Genomic DNA, 22803 nt, shown 5'->3' on the forward strand with positions numbered 1-22803 from the left:
CCCTGCCCCTGCCCCTGCCCCAAGGCACCGTGCTATATAATCACTTCCTGGTGACTGTTTGCAAAACTCTTTGTGATCCAGGGATGTGTCTGTGGAACACATCCTGTCCCCAGCAGGGCCGTATGCAGCTCCTTCTCATCTCTCTTGAGCAGAGGCACTGTGTCTTCAGGGAAGAAGGGCCAAGAAGCTGCCGCATCAGATCACTGCCACAAATCCTGGCTCCGTTCCCATCCCCATCACCATCACCACTGCCCTGGCCTCAGCTCAAGCCCCATGGCCCTAATCAGGACCCCAGTGCCAGCCCATCTGGCCACCCAGCCTCCAGGGTCTCCCTTCCAACTTGAGGCAGCCAGAGAGGCTGCCTGGAGCACATGTCACTCCTCCATGTGAGCGCCATCAATGGCTCCCTGGATCTGCACCATCCCACCAGTCCCCTAATGTTGCCACAGGCCCTTGTGATCTGGCCCCTGCCTAACATTTCCGACAGTATGTTCTCAGCCAGCCAAACATGTGCATAGAATTTGCCCAGAACATGATACATGTTTGTTAAACACATGCCTCCTTCTGTATTAATTTACAACGTGCCAGGCTCTGTGTGTGGCTCTGGGATGCAGTGGCGAGCCACATAGACACAGTCTCTGCCCTCGGAGAGTTCACAATCTAGTATGAAAGGCAGACAGCAATGAAACAAAAGCAATCACAAGGGTTTATCATGGCAGGGTGTGGTGGCTCACTCCTATAATCCCACCACTTTGGGAGGCCGAAGCAATCGGATTGCTTGAGCCCAGGAGTCAAGACCAGCCTGGGCAACATAGTAAAACACCATCTCGACTAAAAATATTAAAATTAGCCAGGCATGGTGTCATGTGCATGTAGTCTCAGCTACATAGGAGGCTAAGGTGGGAGGATCACTTGATCCTGGGGGATCGAGGCTGCAGTGAGCTGTGTTCGTGACACTGCACTCCAGCCTCCAGAGTGAAACCCTGTCTCAAAAAAAAAAAACACAATTAATTAAAGAAAGAGTAGCTGGGTGCAGTGGCTCACACTTGTAATCCAGCACTTTGGGAGGCCGAGGAGGGTGGATCACCTGAGGTCAGGAGTACAAGACCAGCCTGGCCAACATGGTGAAACCCCATCTCTACTAAAAATACAAAATTAGCTGGCCATGGTGGTGCATGCCTGTAATCCCAGCTAGTCAGGAAGCTAAGGCAGAAGAATTACTTGAACCGGGAGGCAGAGGCTACAGTGAGCCAAGACTGCACCATTGCACTCCTGCCTGGGGAACAAGAGCAAAACTCCATCTCAAAAAAAAAAAAAAAAAAAAAAAAATTGTCATTACAAATAGTAGTAAAAGCTATGAAGGACCCATCCCTGCAGGATGGACCGTATAAGAGAAGTGTGATTTTGCCTGGGAGCCAGCAGCTCCCCTGAGATGACACCAACCTGATATCAGATGAATGAGTAGTCGCCATCCAGGCGAGGGGTTGGGGTGGAGGGAGAGCTTCCCTGATGCTGAGGTCAGGGGCACCCACAGGCTCTGGCACCCGGAAGTCTGGGGGCAGGTGAGCCCTAGAGAGCCCAGGGCTGTGAGCATGGCCGAAGACAGGGCATGAGCTCTCTGAACCAAGGAGGGATGGGAATGAAAACAGGGAAGTGTGGTGAGTGATGCTGGGGGCTTGGACTGATGTCATCACACCAGAAATGCCAAGTCAAAGGGAACTTTATCATTTAACTTTTTACTTATGGAATTTTAAAAAATTAATAAATGTAGAGAAAGCACTACCATGAACCCCTGAACCCCTCATCCAGCAGCATCAATAAACGGCCAACCCACAGCCAACCTTCTTTCAGCTATACCCCAGCCATGCCCCTCACCCCAAATGTATGATACCAAAACAAATCCAGACGCTATGTAGTTCCCTTGTAGATATTTCAGTATTATCTCTACAACAAAAGGACTGTTTTTTTTTTTTTTGTTTTTTTTTTTTTTTTTTTTTTGAGACGGAGTTTGGCTCTTGTTACCCAGGCTGGAGTGCAATGGCGCGATCTCGGCTCACCGCAACCTCCGCCTCCTGGGTTCAGGCAATTCTCCTGCCTCCCGAGTAGCTGGGATTACAGGCACGCGCCACCATGCCCAGCTAATTTTTTTGTATTTTTAGTAGAGACGGGGTTTCACCATGTTGACCAGGATGGTCTCGATCTCTCGACCTCGTGATCCACCCGCCTCGGCCTCCCAAAGTGCTGGGATTACAGGCTTGAGCCACCGCGCCCGGCCAAAAGGACTGTTTTTAACATAACCAATTATCACACCTAAAAAATGAATGATCACATGAGGGGAAATGTCTCAGGCTTGATATTTATTACCAAACTACCCAGAAAAGCCACCCCAACCCACCCCAAGCAGGTGTGAGGGTCCCCATCTCACTGCACCCTGGCTAACACTGGGTGTTACAAGAGATGGATTTCTACAAGAGGCTCACCCCAAAACCTAGGAGCTAACCCTTAAATTCCAGTTTCCTTTAATGAAAGGAGGCAGCCACAGAAACGCTTTCTGTGGAAATCTCTCCCACACACCCACGAGTGGCCAGCACTTAAAGGTTGTAGAGACTGGAGGTGGTACGCCCAGCAACCTCTGCTGGCTCCCCAGGGCAGGCCCAGTGTGGGTTCATGGAGCAGGGCCACTGGCCATCCTTCATCTCCCACATCTGCCCTCAGCCAATGGGCACTGAGAAAGGGCTTCCTTAGGACCCAAGGGTTTCCAGAAACAACCCACCACAGCCAGAGAGGGAAGAGCCAGCAGGTGCTCCTTCCTGTGCCAAGCACATCCCCCTTCAGGGCTCAAAGGATTTCCTGTTTGAGCTGAAGCCTAGGAACTCACTGCCTTGCCTCTCCTCAGAGCTTCGGCCTCCCCACAGTGACTCATGGGCCTCCCATTCAGTCAGGAACCTAGAATATCAAAAAATCTACAAGCCAGATAGGTGAGTTTTCAGGTTTGGAGAGCAGTTTCGTCTTTCTAGTAAGATGGAGACAGCCACAGTTCCAGAACTCTCTGCACAGTTCCCTAACCTTTCTGAGCCGTGGTCTTCACCTAATCAGTCTTGACTTCCTGCTACAGACTCCTACTCTTGGCCCAGAATAGAGGCGGCAACCAGGCATGGTGGCAAGCGCCCGTAATCCCAGCTACTCTGGAGGCTGAGGTGGGAGGATCGCCTTGGCCCTGGAAGGTCAAAGTTGTAGTGAGCTATCATCACACCACTGTACTCCAGCCTGGGTGAGACCCGTCTCTAAAAATATTAAACATAGAGACAGCTGTCCTTTCTGCAAGCCAGCCAGCCAGCCACTGAGTCTTTGCTGTGTTACAGGCACCCTGCTAAGCCAGAGAGATGAAAAGGTGACTAGGACCTGATCCCTTCCCTGCAGGAGTTCTCACCATCTCTGAGGAAGGCAGTCACATAAACACCACGCAAGGGGCCCAGGGCTCAGAAGAGATGCTTTCACGCTGCTGTGGGAATTCAGCTAATGGAGCCAAGAGCTCTGCCTAGAGAGAGGCGGCTTCTAGGGGGTGGTATCTTTTAAGCTGGGGCTTGAATAACACTGGGGAAAGTCAAGGTGGGGGTAACTGTCTCCTGGATAGGACATGAACTAGCACTCTTTGGATTCAAGCAGCAGAATGTCTTTTCACACACTTACTGGCCAGTTGTACATCTTATTTGAAGTAACGTCTGTTCAGATCCTTGCCTATTTTTTAATTGGATTATTTTTATTGTTGAGTTGTAAGAATTCTTGGCCAAGCTCAGTGGCTCATGCTTGTAATCCCAACACTTTGGGAAGCTGAGGCAGGAGGATGGCTTGAGCCCAGGAGCTCAAGACCAGCCTGGGTAACATAGAGAGATACTATCTCTACAAAAAAGTTTTAAAAGTTAACTAGGTGAGGTGGTGCACACCTGTAGTGCCAGCTAATGGGGAGTCTGAGGTGGGAGGATTGCTTGAGCCCAGGAGGTTGAGGCTGCAGTGAGCCATGATCACACCACTGCACACCAGCGTGGGAAACAGAGCAAGATCCTGTCTCAAAAAACTAAAAATAAAAATAAGAGGAGTCCTTTATATATTCTAGACACCACTCCCTTATCAGATATACAGTTTGCAAATATTTTCTTCCATTCTGCGAGTCTCGTGCCTCTTGAATTTGGTGCCACATACCTATACTATCTATTAAAATGTCATAGGTAATTGAACATTTTCTGGAGCCACGATAAGAAAGAAAAAGGGCCAAGTGCAGTAGTTCATACCTGTAATCCCAGCACTTTGGGAGGCCAAGGCAGATGGATCACTTGAGGTCAGAAGTTCGAGACCAGTCTGGCCAACATGGTGAAGCCCCATCTCTACTAAAAATACAAAATTAGCCGGGTGTGCGCCTGTAATTTCAGTTACTCGGGAGGCTGAGGCAGGAGAATTGCTTGAACCCAGAAAGCAGGGAGGAGCCGAGATCATGCCACTGCACTCCAGCCTGGGAAACAGAGCGAGACTTTATCTCAAAAAAAAAAAAAAAAAAACAAGAAAGAAGGTGAAAAGAAATGGCCAAGCATGGTGGCTCACACCTGTAGTCCCAGCAATTTGGGAGGCCCAGGCAGGCAGATCACTTGAGCCCAAGAGTTCAAGACCTGCTTGGGAAACACGGCAAAACCCTGTCTCTACAAAAAATATAAAAATTAGCCAGACATGGTGACAAGCACCTGTAGTCTCAGCTTCTTGGGAGGCTGAAGCGGGAGTATCAATTGAGCCTGGGAGGTTAAGGCTGCAGTGAGCTGTGATCATACCACTGCACACTCCAGCCTGGATGACAGAGGAAGACCCTGTCTACTTTTATTAATTCTCCTCAAATGCATGAGGAACCCAACATGGCCAAGTGGCAGACATTATTATGTGCCCTGATGGAAGCTTTCCTCGCTCAGAACTAAGGCCTTCAAACTAGCAGAGCTCAACATTGCATGGGCAGAAGCAAACAATTCCGCAAGTAAGGAATGTAGCAGTGAGAGGAGGCCCTCCCATTTTCACCCCTTGGTTTCTATCGGAGAAACAGTCACAGGTTCCAAGCATATACAGCATCCTGTAAGATAAAACCCCAGGCCGGGAACAGCAGCTCACATCTGTAATCTCAGCACTTTGGGAGGCCAAGGCCGAGGGGCGGATCACCTGAAGTCAGGAGTTCAAGACCAGCCTGGCCAACATGGTGAAACCCCATCTCTACTAAAAATACAAAAATTAGCCAGGTGTGTTGGCAGGCACCTGTGATCCCAGCTACTCAGGAGGCTGAAGCAGGAGAATCGCTTGAACCCGGGAGGCAAAGGTTGCAGTGAACCAAGATTGCGCCACTGCACCCCAACCTGGGCAACAGAGTGAGACTCTGTCTCAAAAAGAAAAAAAAAAAAGATAGAACCCCAGCATTCCAGGACAACTGGTACTATAGCCAAGTCTTCAACAGCCAGCCCACGGTTCCATCAGGCCACTCTTTCTGGGTCACAGAGTATGTGGTAAGACCAGGGAATTCCCATGAGCACAGATCCACTGTGGAACTTACATTGCTGTGAGATAAGTTCCCTGGTCAGAAGTTATATTATGTAGAATACCATGACAGTGAGTGAGGTATTCCATGAACACAGATGGTTGCACTGGCAGAAGTATTTTGGGAAGAGATGGCAAATCCATATCTAGAATAAGAGTCTGTTCCAATGAGGACAAAATCGATGCCCCCCCACCCCCATCGTGGAAAGGGTCCAATGTAGTCAGTCTGGTGGCAGACTGACTACACCCCCACCTCCAGGAATGGTGAGCTAACTTCTGAAATGTCTGGAGGGCATTTTCTTTCATTCCTTTCAACATTCAACAATTTGCTGGGGGCCTCTGGGCCCAGCCCTGTACTATAAATGGCATAGCAGGGGCCACTGTCTCAGGTTCAGGGTTTAGAGACACAAGAAACAGAGATGGCTGCAATGGCCAACCCTCCTGCAACAGAACGACCCAGTGAAACAAGCACTGGGCAGGGAGTCTGGGATACCTGACTTCTAGTTCCAGGTCTGCCACTAGCACCCATGTGACAGGAGTGCAGGCTCTGAGCTTCTTTAGGCTCAGATTCCTCATACTTGAAACAGAATGGAAGCTCCAGGATGGCAAGGTAGACCAAGGCTGAGGGGTGATGGGGAATGCATTGAGGAATCAGTTCCCTTTGGGTACAGAACACAAAAGAGTCATTTGTCAGCCGGGTGTGGTGGCTCATGCCTACAATCCCAGCACTTAAGGAGGCGGAGGCAGGCGGATCACCTGAGGTCGAGAGTTCCAGACCAGCCTGGCCAACATGGCGAAACCCTGTCTCCACTAAAAATACAAAAAATAGCCAGGTGTGATAGCGCACTCCTGTAGTCCCAGCTGCTCAGGAGGCTGAAGCAGGAGAATCACTTGAACCCAGGAGACGGAGGTTACAATGAGCCGAGATCTGGCCACTGCACTTCAGCCTGGGCGAAAGAGCTAAACTCTGTCTCAAAAAAAAAAAAAAAAGAAGACGCCACTGGAGGCTTTTTAAGAAGAAAGGAATGAAAAGAAAGAGAAAGAGAGAGGAAAAAAAATTTTTTTAATGAAAAGAGTCATTTGTCTATGAAGAGTTTTTTAAATGATTAACTAACAGTTGACCACCTTATCACAATACCCTACAATGCCAGTGAGAAAATACCCATCCAAAAAAAAAAAAAAAAAAAAAAAGATAATCCTTGGTTTGCCTGAGTTCTAAATAATTACTACAGTTACTATTAAGGTTTTTTTTTGTTTGGTTGGGTTTTTGTTTGTTTGTTTTTGCTTTTTTTTGTTTTTGAGACGGAGTTTCGCTCTTGTTACCCAGGCTGGAGTGCAATGGCGCGATCTCGGCTCACCGCAACCTCCGCCTCCTGGGTTCAGGCAATTCTCCTGCCTCAGCCTCCCGAATAGCTGGGACTACACACCCAGCGATTTTTCTAGAGTAAGTATGTAATGGCTTGTAATCTTTCAAGCTCACTTCTGGTTAAAATTTAAACAAATAAATCAAAGGGAAATGTAAGCCGCCACGCACACCATCGCTTAACGCCTGATGCATTGAACCAGGGAAGCTTGCCTGTGCCATCTAGTGGTAGACGTGGTAATTACAGGCACATGGGGCTGGCCGTTCTCATCCCCGCGGGCAGCTCTTGTCCCACAGGGTAGCGGGCACGGGGCTATGGAGCACTTGAAATGTGACTCATCCGAATTCAGATGGGCTGTAGGTGTAAAATACGTACTGAATCTCTAAGACTTAGCATGAGAAAAGAATGTAAAGTAGCTCTTTAACAATGGATTATACTGATTACATATTGATTTTCTACTGATTACACATTCAAATGATAATATGGGGGTGGGGGAAACCTCAGGAAGGTTTAATCAGAAAAGTCAGCCCCTAGGATGATTGCATCCTAGGTCTACCTAGATAACAATGAGAAAAATCCTTCACTTCTCAGGGCCTTAGTTCCCTCATCCTTAAAATGGACCAGTGATATCGACATCATGAGATTATGATGATTAAATGCAATAAGGTATATAAATGCCTAAGACACAGTGAGTGCTCAGTAGAAGGTGGTTTCCCTTCTCTCAGAGCTAATCAAAATGGCAGAAAAACTAGAGTAGACAGCCTCCTGGGGGCACTCTCAGAGGGTCTGGATTTATTTCCCTTTTTCCCCTTTATCACTACGCTGCAGGTGTGTGGCCCAGGCAATCAGCCCCCCTAATTGTGGAAGACCAGCTCCAGCTGCCACCCTCCTGGGCTGCTGCCCTCCTGGGCCCCCGCCCACCTCGGCGTCCACTATGAGCACAGCACCAGGAGCTCTTGCCCTGCAGGGCAAGGCCCAATCCCACCTTTCTGCTTGGGTGTCTTCCTGTCCACATGGCCCTTCTGCTTCCCTGTATCCACACCCACCACTGGGCACAAACCTCGCACCGACTGCCACCTCTGCATCAGCGGTTCTGTGTCATCCTGGACCAACAGCATCTGCAACAGCTGGGAACTGGTGAGAAATGCAAGTTCCTGGCCCTCAGACCCGCATCAGAGACTCCAGGGGTAAGGCCCCGCCATGCTTCAGAAAGACCTCTAGGTGACCGCTGCCTGGTCAGTCTGAGAACCAGTACTCTACAAACCCTCACAGCTGCTTTCGCTCAGGATCACCCCTGCTCCCCTCCCACTCTCTCCATCCATTGGAGCCCCCATTCTGTTGCAGAGGAACTCCTGTGCCTGAAACGACTCTGTCATCTTCCCCTTCACCATTTGCCCATGGTAATCTTCACCAAACTTTAGTCATTAGCAAACTTTCAGTCTTTTTATCACATATGCAGGCCACTTTTCTATTTCTTCCTCAACATTTTAAATTTGATACAAATTCAAATACACACTTTAGGTGGGCGCAGTGGCTTATGCCTATAATCCCAACATTTTGGGAGAGTGAGGCAAGAGGATTGCTTGAAGCCAGGAATATGAGATCAGTCTGGGCAACATGCCAAGACCCCATTTCTACAAAAAAAAAAAAAAAAAAAAAAAAAACAAAAAAAACTAAAAATCAGCTGTGCACTGTGTCACGTGCCTGTAATCCCAGCTACTCAGAAGGCTGAGGCAGGAGGATTGCTTGAGTCCAGGAATTAGGGGCTGCAGTGAGCTATGATGGCACCACTGAATTCTAACCTGGATGACAGAGTGAGACTTTGTCTCTAAAGACCAAAACAACCCCAAATATACACGTTAGCCTGGTCCTAAAGAATCTAGAAATTCAGACTTAACATACAAGTTATATTTTTCTATCACATATTAAACACTATGAAAAACTGCTTATCACCGGGTATGGTGGCTCATGCGTGTAATCTCAGCACTTTGGGAGGCCGAGGTGGGTGTATCATTTGAGGTCAGGAGTTCAAGACTAGCCTGGCACATGGCAAAACCCCGTCTCTACTAAAAATATATAAATTATCCTGTGGTGGCGTGTGCCTACAATCCCAACTACTCAGGAGGCTGAGGCATGAGAATCACTTGAACCCAGGAGGCAGAGGTTGCAGTGAGCCAAGATTGTGCCACTGCACTCCAACCTGGGGGATATAGTGAGACTTTGTTTCAAAAAACAAAACAAAACAAAAATTGTTTATCCGAAGTACCATCTACAGGTCATTTTGGGGAAACGGCCTGCAGTGTAGCCTGGTTCTCTTACAACACACTCTACCCTTTCCTGTCCATCCCTCGGTTTCCATTTCCCACCTCCTCTCATCTGCAGCCCAAGCTCTTGAAAGCTCTACCTTCCTGGACCATCCAGCAGCTCCCTTCCATCAACCCGCCACCCAAGACTCTGACATCCCTGAGGCCTCCCGGTGAAACATCACCAGCTCAATAAATACACATAGAACGAATGAACTCCAGACCCTCAAAACATCTGCCTCTGCCCCACAGTGCCCCAACCCCCATCCTTATGTAACTCATCTCTAAGTAGCAGCTCCAAGAAGTGTACCTGGGCCTTCCCCACACATCTTTCCAGCCCTCCGCACACCCACCCTTCCAGATTACTTTTCCACCCTCACCAAGAGCTTCCCATGTGCCAGGCATTGTATTTCCATAGGTAGTATGGAAACAGAATATAAAGAACAGCTCTGGCCTTCAAGGAACTTGAGTTTCCATAAGCCAGAACCAGTCTCCTCATTCCTGCCATTGCTCCTAGAAACATGTAACAAGCATCCTTCCTTGTCCACATCAGAACACCTGTAAACACAGAGTGAGCCAGAGAGTGGGAGGCATGGTCAGCATACCAACTGCTAGTTAGGAGGTGGGTTTAATAACAAAAGCCATCTCCCGTGATGGAAATGAAATCACTGGCAGCCTGGGGCAGGGCATGGAAAACTGACTGCAAAGTGGCATGAGAGAACTTTCTGGAGTGACAAAAATGTACATCTTAATTGGGGTGATGGTTACAAAGATGTATACATTTGTCGAAACTCATCAAACTGGCTAGGCGTGGTGGCTCACACCTGTAATCCCAGCACTTTAGGAGGCCAAGGTGGGCAGATCACTAGAGGTCAGGAGTTCGAGGCCAGCCAACATGGTGAAACCCCTGTTTCTACTAAAAATGCAAAAATTAGCTGTGCGTGGTGGCCCATGCCTGTAATCCCACCTGCTAGGGAGGCTGAGGCAGGAGAATTGCTTGAAACCATGAGGTGAGGAGGCTGCAGTGAGCCAAGATTATGCCACTGCACTCCAGCTTGGGTGGAGAAGTGAGACTCCACCTAAAAAAAAAAAAAAATTGTATCAAACTATATGCTTAATAGAGTTAATTTGAAATGAGATGGACTCAAGTCCCCCAGGCTGCCACTCACTAATGCATCACCATGGGCCTAAGCCACCATCTTTCCAAAACTGTTTCTGCAACACATGATTTATGGACTAGTTCAGTGATTTTCAAGCCTCTTAAACAAAATCTTACTCCAAACCAGGCTGAAAATGACATGGAGAATCAGGTGCTGTCCTTCTGGCCCCCTTCCCCTCCTCACAGTGACCCTGGAGGCAATACTGTAAACCTATCTGAAACCATTGGGATCCATTTTCTCTAAGCTCCCAAATAGCTATGACCCTCTTTGATTCTATGGCTCTGCTAAAGATTTGCATCAGACTAAATATATCCCCTTTTCTCCACACCAGATGGTTCTATATTCCTCCCCATGTGGAAAGAGCTGGTTTTCATGCTCTCATGGAAGAGGGAAACAGAGACAAGAAAGAGGGCCATGCCTCTCTCTTCCTGGTTCACGTAACACAGCACACGTGGCGGCATTTAAGAAGGGGCCACAATATAAGACCTCTCATTAATGGCCAATTTTGGTTACATCAAAGTACTTATTAAAGCCTGGATCCCTGGGTCATTAGATGTTCAGTAAATCCCCGTGGCTCTTCATCAGAGAGACAGAAGCCCCTGACCCAAGGCCTCTAACCTGAGCAGAAAGACTTAGTGGGTCTGTATGCCCAGGGTAGTGGGTCAAGGAGGTGGGGTGACATTTCCAGTGTTTGTCCTCACCTCTGCCCAGCTCCTCCTGCTTCTCCTCCCCAGGGTGGACTAAAGACTAATTAAAGGAAAAAAGACGTGGCCACTGGTTCTGGTGGAGTAAGTTGTTCGGGAGAAAGGACTAGGAATAGAGGCCCAGAGGTTCTGGGATATAACATGAGCCGTATGTGTAATTTTGTATTTTCTAGTGGCCACATTAGAAAGGGTAAAAGAGGCAGGCATGGTGGCTCATGCCTGCAATCCCAGCACTTCGGGAGGCCGAGGCAGGCGGATGACCTGAAGTTGGGAGTTTGAGACCAGCCTGGCCAACATGGTGAAACCCTGTCTCTACTAAAAATACAAAAAATTAGCCAGGCATGGTGGCACATGCCTATAATCCCAGCTACCTAGGAGGTTAAGGCAGGAGAATCACTTGAACCCGGGAGACAGAGGTTGCAGTGAGCCAAGATCGCACCACTGCACTCCAGCCTGGGCTACAGTGCAAGACTCTGTCTCAAAAAAAAAAAAAAAAAAAAAAAAAAGTGTACTTGCATGTTACAGTCTACAGATGTGTGGAGTCATCTGCCCTTTCTTTTCCCCAATAAACCAAACTACCCAAGGAGGGACACTCAGAATTGCCCACAGGTTAGGGGCAGGACATGGCGGGAGGTGACTGGTTTCCCCCATGCTGTTCTCATGATAGTGAGGGAGTTCTCATAGGATCTGATAATTTTTTTTTTTTTTTTTTTTTTGAGGCAGAGTCCCACTCTGTCACCCAGGCTGGAGTGCAGTGGTGTGATCTCAGCTCACTGCAACCTCCACCTCCCAGGTTCAAGTGACTCTCATGCCTCAGCCTCCTGAGTAGCTGGGATTACAGGCGTGTGCCACCACGTCAGGCTAATTTTTGGATTTTTAGTAGAGATGGGTTTCACTGTGTTGGCCCGGCTGGTCTCAAACTCCTGACCTCAAGTGATCCACCTGCCTTGGCTTCCCAAAGTACTATATGCCACATGTACACGTTCCACAGGGATTTACGATTTAGAAAGTGCTTTTTTTCCAATAGTAACACATTTTTATTTCTCTCAGAACTTTAAAATATGAACATGGTATACGTCAGCCAGTCTTTACTTCCAGGTATATTCTCAAATGAGTCGCAATTCCCTTTTACATAACATACTCTTGTTCCGGAGGGCAGTTAGCTTTTCATCAGTCTTTCTGTCAAAATAACATCCAATGACAAATCACATAGGGACAAGAACATGAACCCAGTGGTCCCGCACAGTGTGAAGTAAATTCACCATGATCGCTGCAGGTCCAGCGGCAATAGTGACCCCGAGACCACGGGCAATGGAGAACTAGAAAGCGCTTTTTAATACATGATCTCATCTGGATTTCAGAGTACACTGCATGGAGAAGTAGAGTGGTTGTTATTATCTGTATTTTACAGATAAGTAAATTGAGACTTAAAGAGATAGTAGGTTGGTGCAAAGTAATTGTGGTTTTTGCCATTAAAATGCCACAATTACTTTTCCACTAACCTAATACATTTACATGTGGACAAAGTAACTGAATCCAGATTCCGCGGCTGTGGTTCCTGGTATGGTTTCCTTCCTCTGGCACCAACCATCAAACTCATTTTCACCATCCACTGTGAATGCCATGTGGGCCTGAATTATGTTCAGCCCTTCAAGCGACGCAATGGAACTTAATTGAATGAGACCTCTTATTTCTAGGAGCTTCAAATGTGAGACTAAGAAATGTGATTATGTAGAGAATGACTAATGAAGAATTCTTAGCTTTTTTAATTGAGCTAAGGGCAAATAAAACACAAATGAGATTTTTTTATGGAACTGATGTTTGCTCTTAGGTTGAAATCTCCTAGCTCATCAAATACAACACAATCCCAATGGGAGAGATTGAGGTTGGATATATCTTCCAAAGAATATACCACTTCCTAAAAAGGATAGTGTTTCCACTGCAACAGTTTCAGTCCCCTGGATAGAATCTTCTGCTCACATAAGGACCTTCCTTAACACATCTATAGAAATGAACAGAATATTGCTGGGCATGGTGGCATGTGCCTGTGGTCCCAGGTATTCAGGGGCTAAGTGAGGAGGATCACTTGAGCCCAGAAGTAGCTATTTCTGGGTGCAATCACAGAACCTGAACTAGCCACCACATAGCCACTGAACTCCTGTCTCCGGCCTGGGTAACATATTGAGACTCCCATCTCTTTAAAAAAAATAAAAAAAAAACACACAAAAGAAAGGAGGGAAGGAAGGAAATAAATAATATTGAATCCCGTCAGAGGAATAACCTCTGCTGCTCTCATGCTTAGTGCGCTGGCTTGCTTTTCTTGGTTCTCAAATGATGCAATCTGATAGAGCTGCAGCTTCCTGGTTGAGGGTTATTTTTTCATGCCTATATTTAAGATGCTTAATTTTGTGATTCATTCTTTATAATTAGATATAATGTTTAGAATATATCCATGTTTAACATTAACATTTTTCGGCCGGGCGCGGTGGCTCAAGCCTGTAATCCCAGCACTTTGGGAGGCCGAGGTGGGTGGATCACGAGGTCAAGAGATCGAGACCATCCTGGTCAACATGGTGAAACCCCGTCTCTACTAAAAATACAAAAAATTAGCTGGGCATGGTGGTGCGTGCCTGTAATCCCAGCTACTCAGGAGGCTGAGGCAGGAGAATTGCCTGAACCCAGGAGGCGGAGGTTGCGGTGAGCCGAGATCGCGCCATTGCACTCCAGCCTGGGTAACAAGAGCGAAACTCCGTCTCAAAAAAAAAAAAAAAAAAAAAAAAAAATTAACATTTTTCCTTTGAGGGCTACTATTTTCCCCTCTGAGCTGATCTTAACCACAACCTTTTTTTTTTTTTTTTTTTTTTTTTTTTTTTTTTTTTTTAAACAAGGTCTCACTCTGCCACTCAGGCTGGAGTGCAGTGGCATGATCTTGGCTAACTGCCAACTGCAGCCTCCTGGGCCCAAGTGATCTTTCCACCTCAGCCTCACGAGTACACAAGTAGCTGGGACCACAGGTACACACTACCATGTCCAGCTATTTTACGTGTGTGTGTGTGTGTGTGTGTGTGTGTGTGTGTATTTTTAGTAGAGACAGGGTTTCACCATGTTGCCCAAGTTGACCTCGAACTCTTTTTTTTTTTTTTGAGACGGAGTTTTGCTCTTGTTACCCAGGCTGGAGTGCAATAGCGCGATCTCGGCTCACCGCAACCTCCGCCTCCTGAGTTCAGGCAATTCTCCTGCCTCAGCCTCCTGAGTAGCTGGGATTATAGGCACGCGCCACTATGCCCAGCTAATTTTTTGTATTTTTAGTAGAGACGGGGTTTCACCATGTTGACCAGGTTGGTCTCGATCTCTCGACCTCATGATCCACCCGCCTTGGCCTCCCAAAGTGCTGGGATTACAGGCTTGAGCCACCGCGCCCGGCCGATCTCGAACTCTTGAGCTCAGGTGATCCACCTGGCTTAGCCTCCCAAAGTGCTGGGATTACAGGTGTGAGCCATGGTGCCCAGCCTCAACTGCAACCATAAATTTGCAATTGCCATGTGTCAGGAGAGTCCCAACTGTGTCTATGTGGGAAACTGACATTTCCCCCAAGGTTGGTGTGTGTGTTGGGGGGAGATCTGAATTATTATAGGGTTTCTTTGCCCCTTGGGCTCATGACTTCTAGAGTCTTGTGTGTGTGTGTGTGTGTGTGTGTGTGTGTGTGTGTGTGTGTAGATGATAGATAAGACAGATAGACAGACAGACAGACAGACAGACAGACAGACAGATACACACACCCCGGACCATGGACAGTTGACCCTTGAACAACATGGGTTTGAACTCTACGCGTCCACTTAAAAGCAGATTTTCTTCCTTCTCTGCCACTCCTGAGATAGCAAGACCAACCCTCCTCTTCCTCCTCAGCCTACCCAATGCAAAGATGATGAAGATGAAGACCTTTAAGATGATTCACTTCCACTTAATGTTATAGTAAATATATTTTTCCCTTCCTTAGGATTTTCTTAACATCTTCTTTTCTCTAGCTTACATCATTACAAGAATACTATATGAAATACATGTAACATACAAAGCATGTGTTAACTGACTTTATGTTATCCATAAGGCTATTAGTAGTTAAGTTTTGGGGAAGTCAAAAGTTATATGAGGATTTTTGACTGCATGGGGGTCGGCACCTCTAACCCCAGCGTTGTTCGAGAGTCAACTGCGTACCTTGTTAGCTTGAATTACAGCTCTTTTCTGGCCCACAGGCCCCACTTTTTTGGTTTCTTTGCCCCTTGGGCTCATGATTTCTAGACAGTCTATTTCTTTTCTCTTTTGTCCATAGATATGGTTCAGCTGAATTAAGCATTCCTCAATACCAAGGCATTGAAAATAAAAGCAACCTATTTCCGAGAATAAAAGAGGAAAGCTGGCATGACACCAGCGGCCCCAGCTACTTACCCTAATCCGGATTCTAGAACACCCAGGCAGGGTCTGGGCACTCAGCTGCTAATAAAGGATTACATATTAATGATTGACTGGAGCCGGGCGCGGTGGCTCAAGCCTGTAATCCCAGCACTTTGGGAGGCCGAGGCGGGTGGATCACAAGGTCAAGAGATCGAGACCATCTTGGTCAACATGGTGAAACCCCGTCTCTACTAAAAATACAAAAAAAAAAAAAAATAGCTGGGCATGGTGGTGCGTGCCTGTAATCCCAGCTACTTAGGAGGCTGAGGCAGGAGAATTGCCTGAACCCAGGAGGCGGAGGTTGCGGTGAGCCGAGATCGCGCCATTGCACTCCAGCCTGGGTAACAAGAGCGAAACTCCGTCTCAAAAAAAAAAAAAAAAAAAAAGTGATTGACTGGAACCAAGACTCGGTCATTGCTCAGCTTCAATTTTTCTTCCTTGCCTTTGTATTTTATGGTGGAAACCAAGAGGCTGGGCCTTGAAGCATTTCAGCAGCAAGCATGACATCCTCCACACCATACCCTCCAGCCTGGGGTTCAGCATTCTTCACCATTCCCATTCCCTGAACCCCTCGAATTCAGGAATAAAGGTAGAAACAAAAAGTGGGCAGCCCACACAGCAACAGGCAAAGGTGAAGGAACTATCCTGCAAGGAAGGGGGACTGAGAGGAAAACTCTTCACACATTTCTGCTTTTCTATCTTCCCTTTCCACTGTTTTGTTTGTTTGTTTGTTTTTTGAGATGGAGTCTCGCTCTGTCTTCCAGGCTGGAGTGCAATGGCGCGATCTTGGCTCACTGCAAACTCCACCTCCCAGGTTCAAGCAATTATCTTGCCTCAGCCTCCTGAGTAGCTGGGATTACAGGCGTGCACCACCACTCCCAGCTAATTTTTATATTTTTAGTAGAAACAGGGTTTCGCCATGTTGGCCAGGCTGGTCTTGAACCCTGACCTCCAGTGATCCGCCTCAGACTCTGAAAGTGCTGGGATTACAGGCATAAATCACTGCGCCCAGCCCCTTTCCACTATTTAATGCATGTCTACTTCTTCAGTCCTTTCCACAATTCCGTGATTAAGGATTATGTGCTCAAGCACCATACTCAGCATTTTGGTCTTCTTCGTGTTTTTCAAAATGCCCCTCTTGCCCCTGACACTCCCTTTTCTTTTCTTTGGCATCACCCACTTTCCCACAGGTAACTTTAAGAGTCTCTCCATTCTGCATTTTCAAGGACCTGGCTCCTTTCTTCGAAGTGAGTATTATAAGTTGGTCCTTGGGGACTGGGGAGAGAGGGACAAGTAGTTCCGAATAGCGCCTCAGGAGATAACACGGCAAAAGAGGAGTGTGTGGGCAGGTAACAGAGTAAAGACAACTGCAGAGTTTTTATTTCTATTCAGGATTTAAACACCTTTGTCATCAAAGTAGCTATGTCAGCATCAATAACCTGCTGATTATAAATGTATCCTTGGCAAACAGAAAGAGAATGAACCTTTAATGAATAATTGCCATCTGCCAGCACTGTGTAAGGCTACCGATTCTCAGTATTTTAGTCGTCAAGGACTCCTCTGAGATTCTAGAAGCTATGAAATCTCTCCCCTAGAAAAATGCAAATGTACACAAAATTGTACATAGAATTACGGGACGACAATTGTCCTGAGCATAACCACAGACCTTACATTAAAACCCTCTGTGCGAGGTCCTTGTTATTGAGGTGGGTATCATCCTCCCCACCTTACAGATGAGGAGACAGGAGGTTCCAGGACATACCCAAAGTCATATTCCTAATAAATTACAGCCATAGGCTGGGCACAGTGGTTCACATATATAATTCCAGCACTTGGGGAGGTTGAGGTGGGCAGATCACTTAGTCCAGGAGTTGAAAACCAGCCTGGCCAACATGGCAAAACCTCGTCTCTACAAAAAATACAAAAATTAACTGGGTGTGGTGGTACACACCTGTTGCCCCAGCCACTTGGGAGGCTGAGGTAGGAAGATCACCTGAGCCTAGGAGACAGAGGCTGCAGTGAGCCCACATCGCACCACTGCGCTCCAGCCTGGGTGACAGTAAAATGCTGTCTCAAAAAAGAAAAAGAAAAAAAAAAAAGGTAGCTGCTATAGACTGAATGTTTAAATTCCCACAAACTAATTTTGAAACCTAATCTCCAATGTGAGAGTATTAGGAGGTAGGGTCTCTGGAAGGAGGGGTCTTTGGGAATGTTTTTGGCAGGGCCCTCATGAATAGGATTACTGCTCCTCTAAAAGAAGCCCCAGAGAGATCCCTCGTCCCTTTCACCATGTGAGGTTACAGTGAACATGGTTGTCTGTGAACCAGGAAGTGAACCCTCAGCAGATACCCATTCTGCTGGCGCCATGCTCTTGGACTCCCCAGACTGCAGAACTGCAAGAAGCACATTAAGCCACCTAGCCTATGGTGTTCTGTTAAAGCAGCTGAAGCCCACTAAGACAGATGCAGGAACAACATTTCAAAATGGGTTGTCCAAACATTATCCCTTCTTGCCTCAGATGAAATAATCACCTAGGTTTTCCTGTTACTGTAACCGTCACTCCTTATTTTTAAATGAAGAAATAAGAATTATGTGAGAAACTGAAATCTATATGAAGCATTCTAGACTCAACCACAGAAAATTAGGGAGCTCAGGATCCCAGAGGCTCCAAATCATACTTCTTGTCAGCCAAAAGCCCCACTCCTCCTGAACATACCCACACAGCTAAAAACAAGCCAAAGAGAAGCCTTTCTAGAGGCTTTACTTTCCTCAGAAAAAGAAAAAAAAAAAAAAAAATCAGCAGCCAAAATGTGAACTAATAGACCAGTCAAAGCCTCTGCATATGAAACCAAAAAAAAAATTTTTTTTAATTTCAGAATATTACAAGAATATAAAAGAAAGATAATGCATAGGATTGTTTCTTTACAATTACATACATATAGTCAAGTAAGAATGAAAAATTCAAACCAAACAGTTAAGAAACCTTGTTTCTCTTGTTTAGCAAGCTCAGGGATGGGACAAAGGCAACCTTTGCTCTGCAGAAAGAACCCTGGGGTGAGGGAATATTTCCCCCAACAGGCTCTGTCTGTCCCCAGACATGGCCAGGGGAGGGCTCCATGGCTCTTTAGAACAGGCTGTGGCCTCACACACTACCATGGAGACTCCAGTCTCCATGGTAACCCAAGCACTCAGGCTGTGTCCCACTCCTCCTCGCTAGCCTGCTTCTGTCAACTCTACGCCGGTAGAAGGATCTCAGCATTAGCTGTCTATGGAAGCTAGCTTCCATAGTTTTAGGTGCATTAATCAACACTGGTATCAAAAGCTTGTCCATCTTAGGAACCCAACTCTTCCCCAAATTCTAGACAATCCCACAAAATGCTGGCATCTAGGTTTAGACTTAGGTCCTATCTTCCATTTGAAGGCTTCAGGGTAAAGGAGGACAGGGATGAGGCTCTCTCCTGGGGAAAGGAGTTCTACACAGAAATGACCTCCGAATGGGGGCCATTAGCCTCAAGCATCTATGTGAGGCCTTGTAGGAAAGGAGACAGAGTCTGGAGCATCTATTCCTAAAAATCACACAGCTGCATGGCCAGTCACTGTGGCGCATGGTCCCAATGACCACAGGTTCTCCTAGAAGGCAGTATTTTCAACCGCATGCTAACATAGGCTCGTGTGGGGAAAGCCGGAAAAAAAATATTTCTACTCAGGAAGAGAGAATGGCTCTGCTCTGACAATCTAGGATCAACTGCTTCGTTACAGGTCAACAGAACAGATACCTCCGAGGCACCCAGATGTCACTACAGTCAACAGCCCTCCCCTAGCCCATCTCCCAGGGATGTTCCCTTGTCCTTCCTGAATGACTCTGGAAGGACATTCTAGGTAAAGAGCTTTCCTTTGCGGAGGATCAACTGTAGTTATGATTACAATTCATTACTTGCTCCTTTTTTTACAGTTCATTACCTGCTCCTATTTTGGCACTCAGGTACAAAGCTAACTTCCTACAGTGGGTTTTAGTTGAGTTAATCACCATTGCTGTCAAAAGCTTGTGCGTCTCTTCTCCTGAAACTCTTTCACTGCTGCAGCAGAGTTTTTCACACCAGATTTACTGGTCCCAATGCAAAAAGTTTATCACTGTAAAAGGTGAGAAACTCCAGTTCTCACTAATTCAGCTAGTGGAGTTCACACAGTGCAGTCTGAATCAGGGAGGCGGCCTACAATTTCATATGTGTATCCCTCTGGCACAAACACAATGCCCCATACTGACACCACATCAAAGCCCATCACAGGTGACCCCAGAAAGAAATGAAGTTGTAAAAGCCACAAGAAGAGGTACTTCCAAAGAGATTGTTCCAACGTGAAAAATAAACACAATGAAACAGATTCAAAAAAAATCTTATAGATGAAAAAATTCTGTTAAATACTGGCTGAAAAAAAATACCTGCCCACCAAATCACAAGGGAGACAGCAGCCTTCTGTGGCAAATGATAAAAGGAGTTTTGTCTGCGTTTTCCATAAGATTCCACAGGATTAGAGTAATTGCATATCACAAGGTAGAAGGCTATGCTGCTTACTCCTCAAATTTGGATTCTAAGTCAATCACAGCTTTTATTTAGAAAAATGACCTATAAAACCCCTAAGGCAAGGGAAAACATATTCAATAAATAAACAAAACACCCATAAACTGCCCAAGGAGACCAGTTATATAAAGGCATGTGCAAGTGATAAACATCTCTCTCACCACCCTCACCCTAGAACACAACCCTTGCTTACTGATTCCATTCACCCAAAGAGCATCTACATCCGTCTAAATCTCAGCTACTTCCCTCAAATAGAACCAAAAACTAATGCAATGACAAGGAGCTATTAGATAACCACTCTGCTCCTCTACCTGATGCCAGCCCATGTTTAAAAGACCACAGCATCACTTCAAGGTGAATGAAACACAAGTAAATAAATAAAGGAAGGAAGAGTTAAGAGAGAACACGATTTCAATTTGGTGATACCAAAAAGGTTTTCTGTCTGAATTAACAATATCTGGTATAAGGGATTTCACTTTCTTAATAAGAAAAAAATAGTCAAATATTTAATAGAAACCTACGCAAATGAACTTGCTAATAAGTGTTTTTAAAAATGACCTAAAGCTACTCTAGAGAAAGGGGCTTTTAAGCAGTTTTGTTTTCCTAACCATCTATTGTTCACACTCTATTAAGTTGGAAGACCAAATTTTACATTTTTCTCCACTATTGCTGTTACAGCAGCAAAAGCAGCAGAAAGGCTGGCAGAGAGGGCTGCCAGCTGGGCACAGGGCCAAACTGCTCCCCCAAAGTCGTCTTTCATTTCGGCAATAGCGCAGCACATTCAACAGCTTAGAAATAGGTCAGAAAACCACATTTTGTGGGACAACTGCTTCCCCATAGTGGCCTGACTCGGCTCCAACCCACAGGGTGAGAAGGGTTGTACAGATCCACAGAGCCAGGCAGCATTCTCTCTGCCACATGCTGCTCTCTGGGCAGAAACCAGTTCCTACGAGGTCAAAGCCAGGCCACTGCTCCCTCCAACATATGTGAACACACCAAATCCAAAAGCCAAAAGTTCTGGCCCCACCTGTGCCCCTTCTGACAAGGAGAGGGCGGCGCAGTAACACTCCTTGAACACTGTTGATAAGCCACAGCTGCTTCCAAATAATAACATTCTCGCCTTTAAATCCTGTCAGCCCTGCAGAGGCTGCTGCTTGCTTCTTTTTTCAGGAGACGGTCTAGACTGCACCGTGAGAGAGTACACTATAACCCCACCCATAAAGAGTCATCCTGGGACATAAAGGCAGCCAGCCCCCTCCCAGGCACATTCCAGAGCTTCCCCCACATACAGATATTTCAGCAAACTTCTAATGTGCTGTCAGGGACTTTTCTTGAGTCACAGTGATTTGGTTCACAAGTATTACGTTGGCATCGGAGATGTTTTAGTTAAGAGGAAACTGAATGAAGGTAACAAGTTCAGCAAAACACAATTATTTTCACATCACTGGCGAAATGGGAAGAGAGATGGACAAGGGAGGGGAAAATGAAGGGAAGGAAGGAAAAGAGTTTAATAATTACTATTTGTTAGAATATTATATTATCCTGACTTCTCCTGTTTCAATACTGCAGGTCAAATACTCTTTGATGTCAGACCCAAGAAATAATAAAAAATGTCCAGGAAAGCTATAAATTCTTTGGACACAAATTAGGTATTGAGGAATATAGCCTCATAAGATAAAGAGTTTTCCCAAAGCTCAAAGTGAAAAAGTGGGAAAGGCACCTAGCTTGCAGTCCATCCAAAAACATGGCTTTTAAAACAAAGAAATAAACAAACAAAAACAAGCAAATACCCAACACTGTCAAAACAGAGACAACCCCAAAATATCCATTAAAAATAACATCAATCCACTAGGATTGACGGTGCTTTTTAAAAAATTACTGGCAGCTGAGCACACATTTCCTATTTTTTTCAAACGCGTAATCTGCCTAAACACACTGAATGAGCACGGAGCCCACCTTAGTGTGCTGTATAAACTGGTTGGATAGTTAGTGGTTTCCCCATAATATTAACAAAGAGAAAGAGAACCTAAGCACTCTCTCAGAAGGCACAGCTTGCAGACGTTATCCAGTGAGCGGGATTAGAGGTATCAGTCGGGTCATGGTATTAGTTGGCTTTCACAATTCAAAATGCAGCAAGCAAGCTGCAAGTCCAAGCTTCGCTGTGGCAGGAATAACACCTGGCCCACTAAAGAGAAAATTCTGCGTGGACCACAGGAGAGAACTCTGGATCCTTCAGAGGAATCCTAGGTTGAAGGAAAAACAAGAGCATTAGACATGTTCTTAAATATTTCTTTTTGCAAACATCTCACCCAAAAGCTACAGGGTCTACACTTAATATTTTCTCCAAACTGAGGATTCATTAATCCTCAGTCACAAATTAAGAATTTGTGGCCGGGCACGGTGGCTCAAGCCTGTAATCCCAGCACTTTGGGAGGCCGAGGCAGGTGGATCACAAGGTCAAGAGATCGAGACCATCCTGGTCAACATGGTGAAATCCCGTCTCTACTAAAAATACAAAAAATTAGCTGGGCATGGTGGCGCACGCCTGTAATCCCAGCTACTCAGGAGGCTGAGGCAGGAGAATTGCCTGAACCCAGGAGGTGGAGGTTGCGGTGAGCCGAGATCGCACCATTGCAGTCCAGCCTGGGTAACAAGACTGAAACTTCGTCTCAAAAAAAAAAAAA

At 46.2% G+C, this 22803-nt stretch overlaps 1 protein-coding gene across 5 annotated transcripts in view; it reads right to left on the reverse strand.

Annotated features, from left to right (window-relative positions):
- Nucleotides 1-16895: 16895 nt before the first annotated feature.
- The window catches only part of ARHGAP19 (Rho GTPase activating protein 19), a 66238-nt gene continuing 60330 nt past the window's right edge, over nucleotides 16896-22803 (reverse strand). For all 5 annotated transcript variants that reach the window (XM_074382704.1, XM_003922343.4, XM_074382701.1 and 2 more), the window contains one exon: nucleotides 16896-22362. In XM_074382704.1, coding sequence (XP_074238805.1) covers nucleotides 22352-22362 — 11 coding nt within the window. In that variant the 3' untranslated portion in view covers nucleotides 16896-22351. The remainder of the gene's footprint in view (nucleotides 22363-22803) is intronic.

Source organism: Saimiri boliviensis, chromosome 12 (genome assembly GCF_048565385.1).
Source record: "Saimiri boliviensis isolate mSaiBol1 chromosome 12, mSaiBol1.pri, whole genome shotgun sequence".
Taxonomy (NCBI): Eukaryota; Metazoa; Chordata; class Mammalia; order Primates; family Cebidae; genus Saimiri; species Saimiri boliviensis.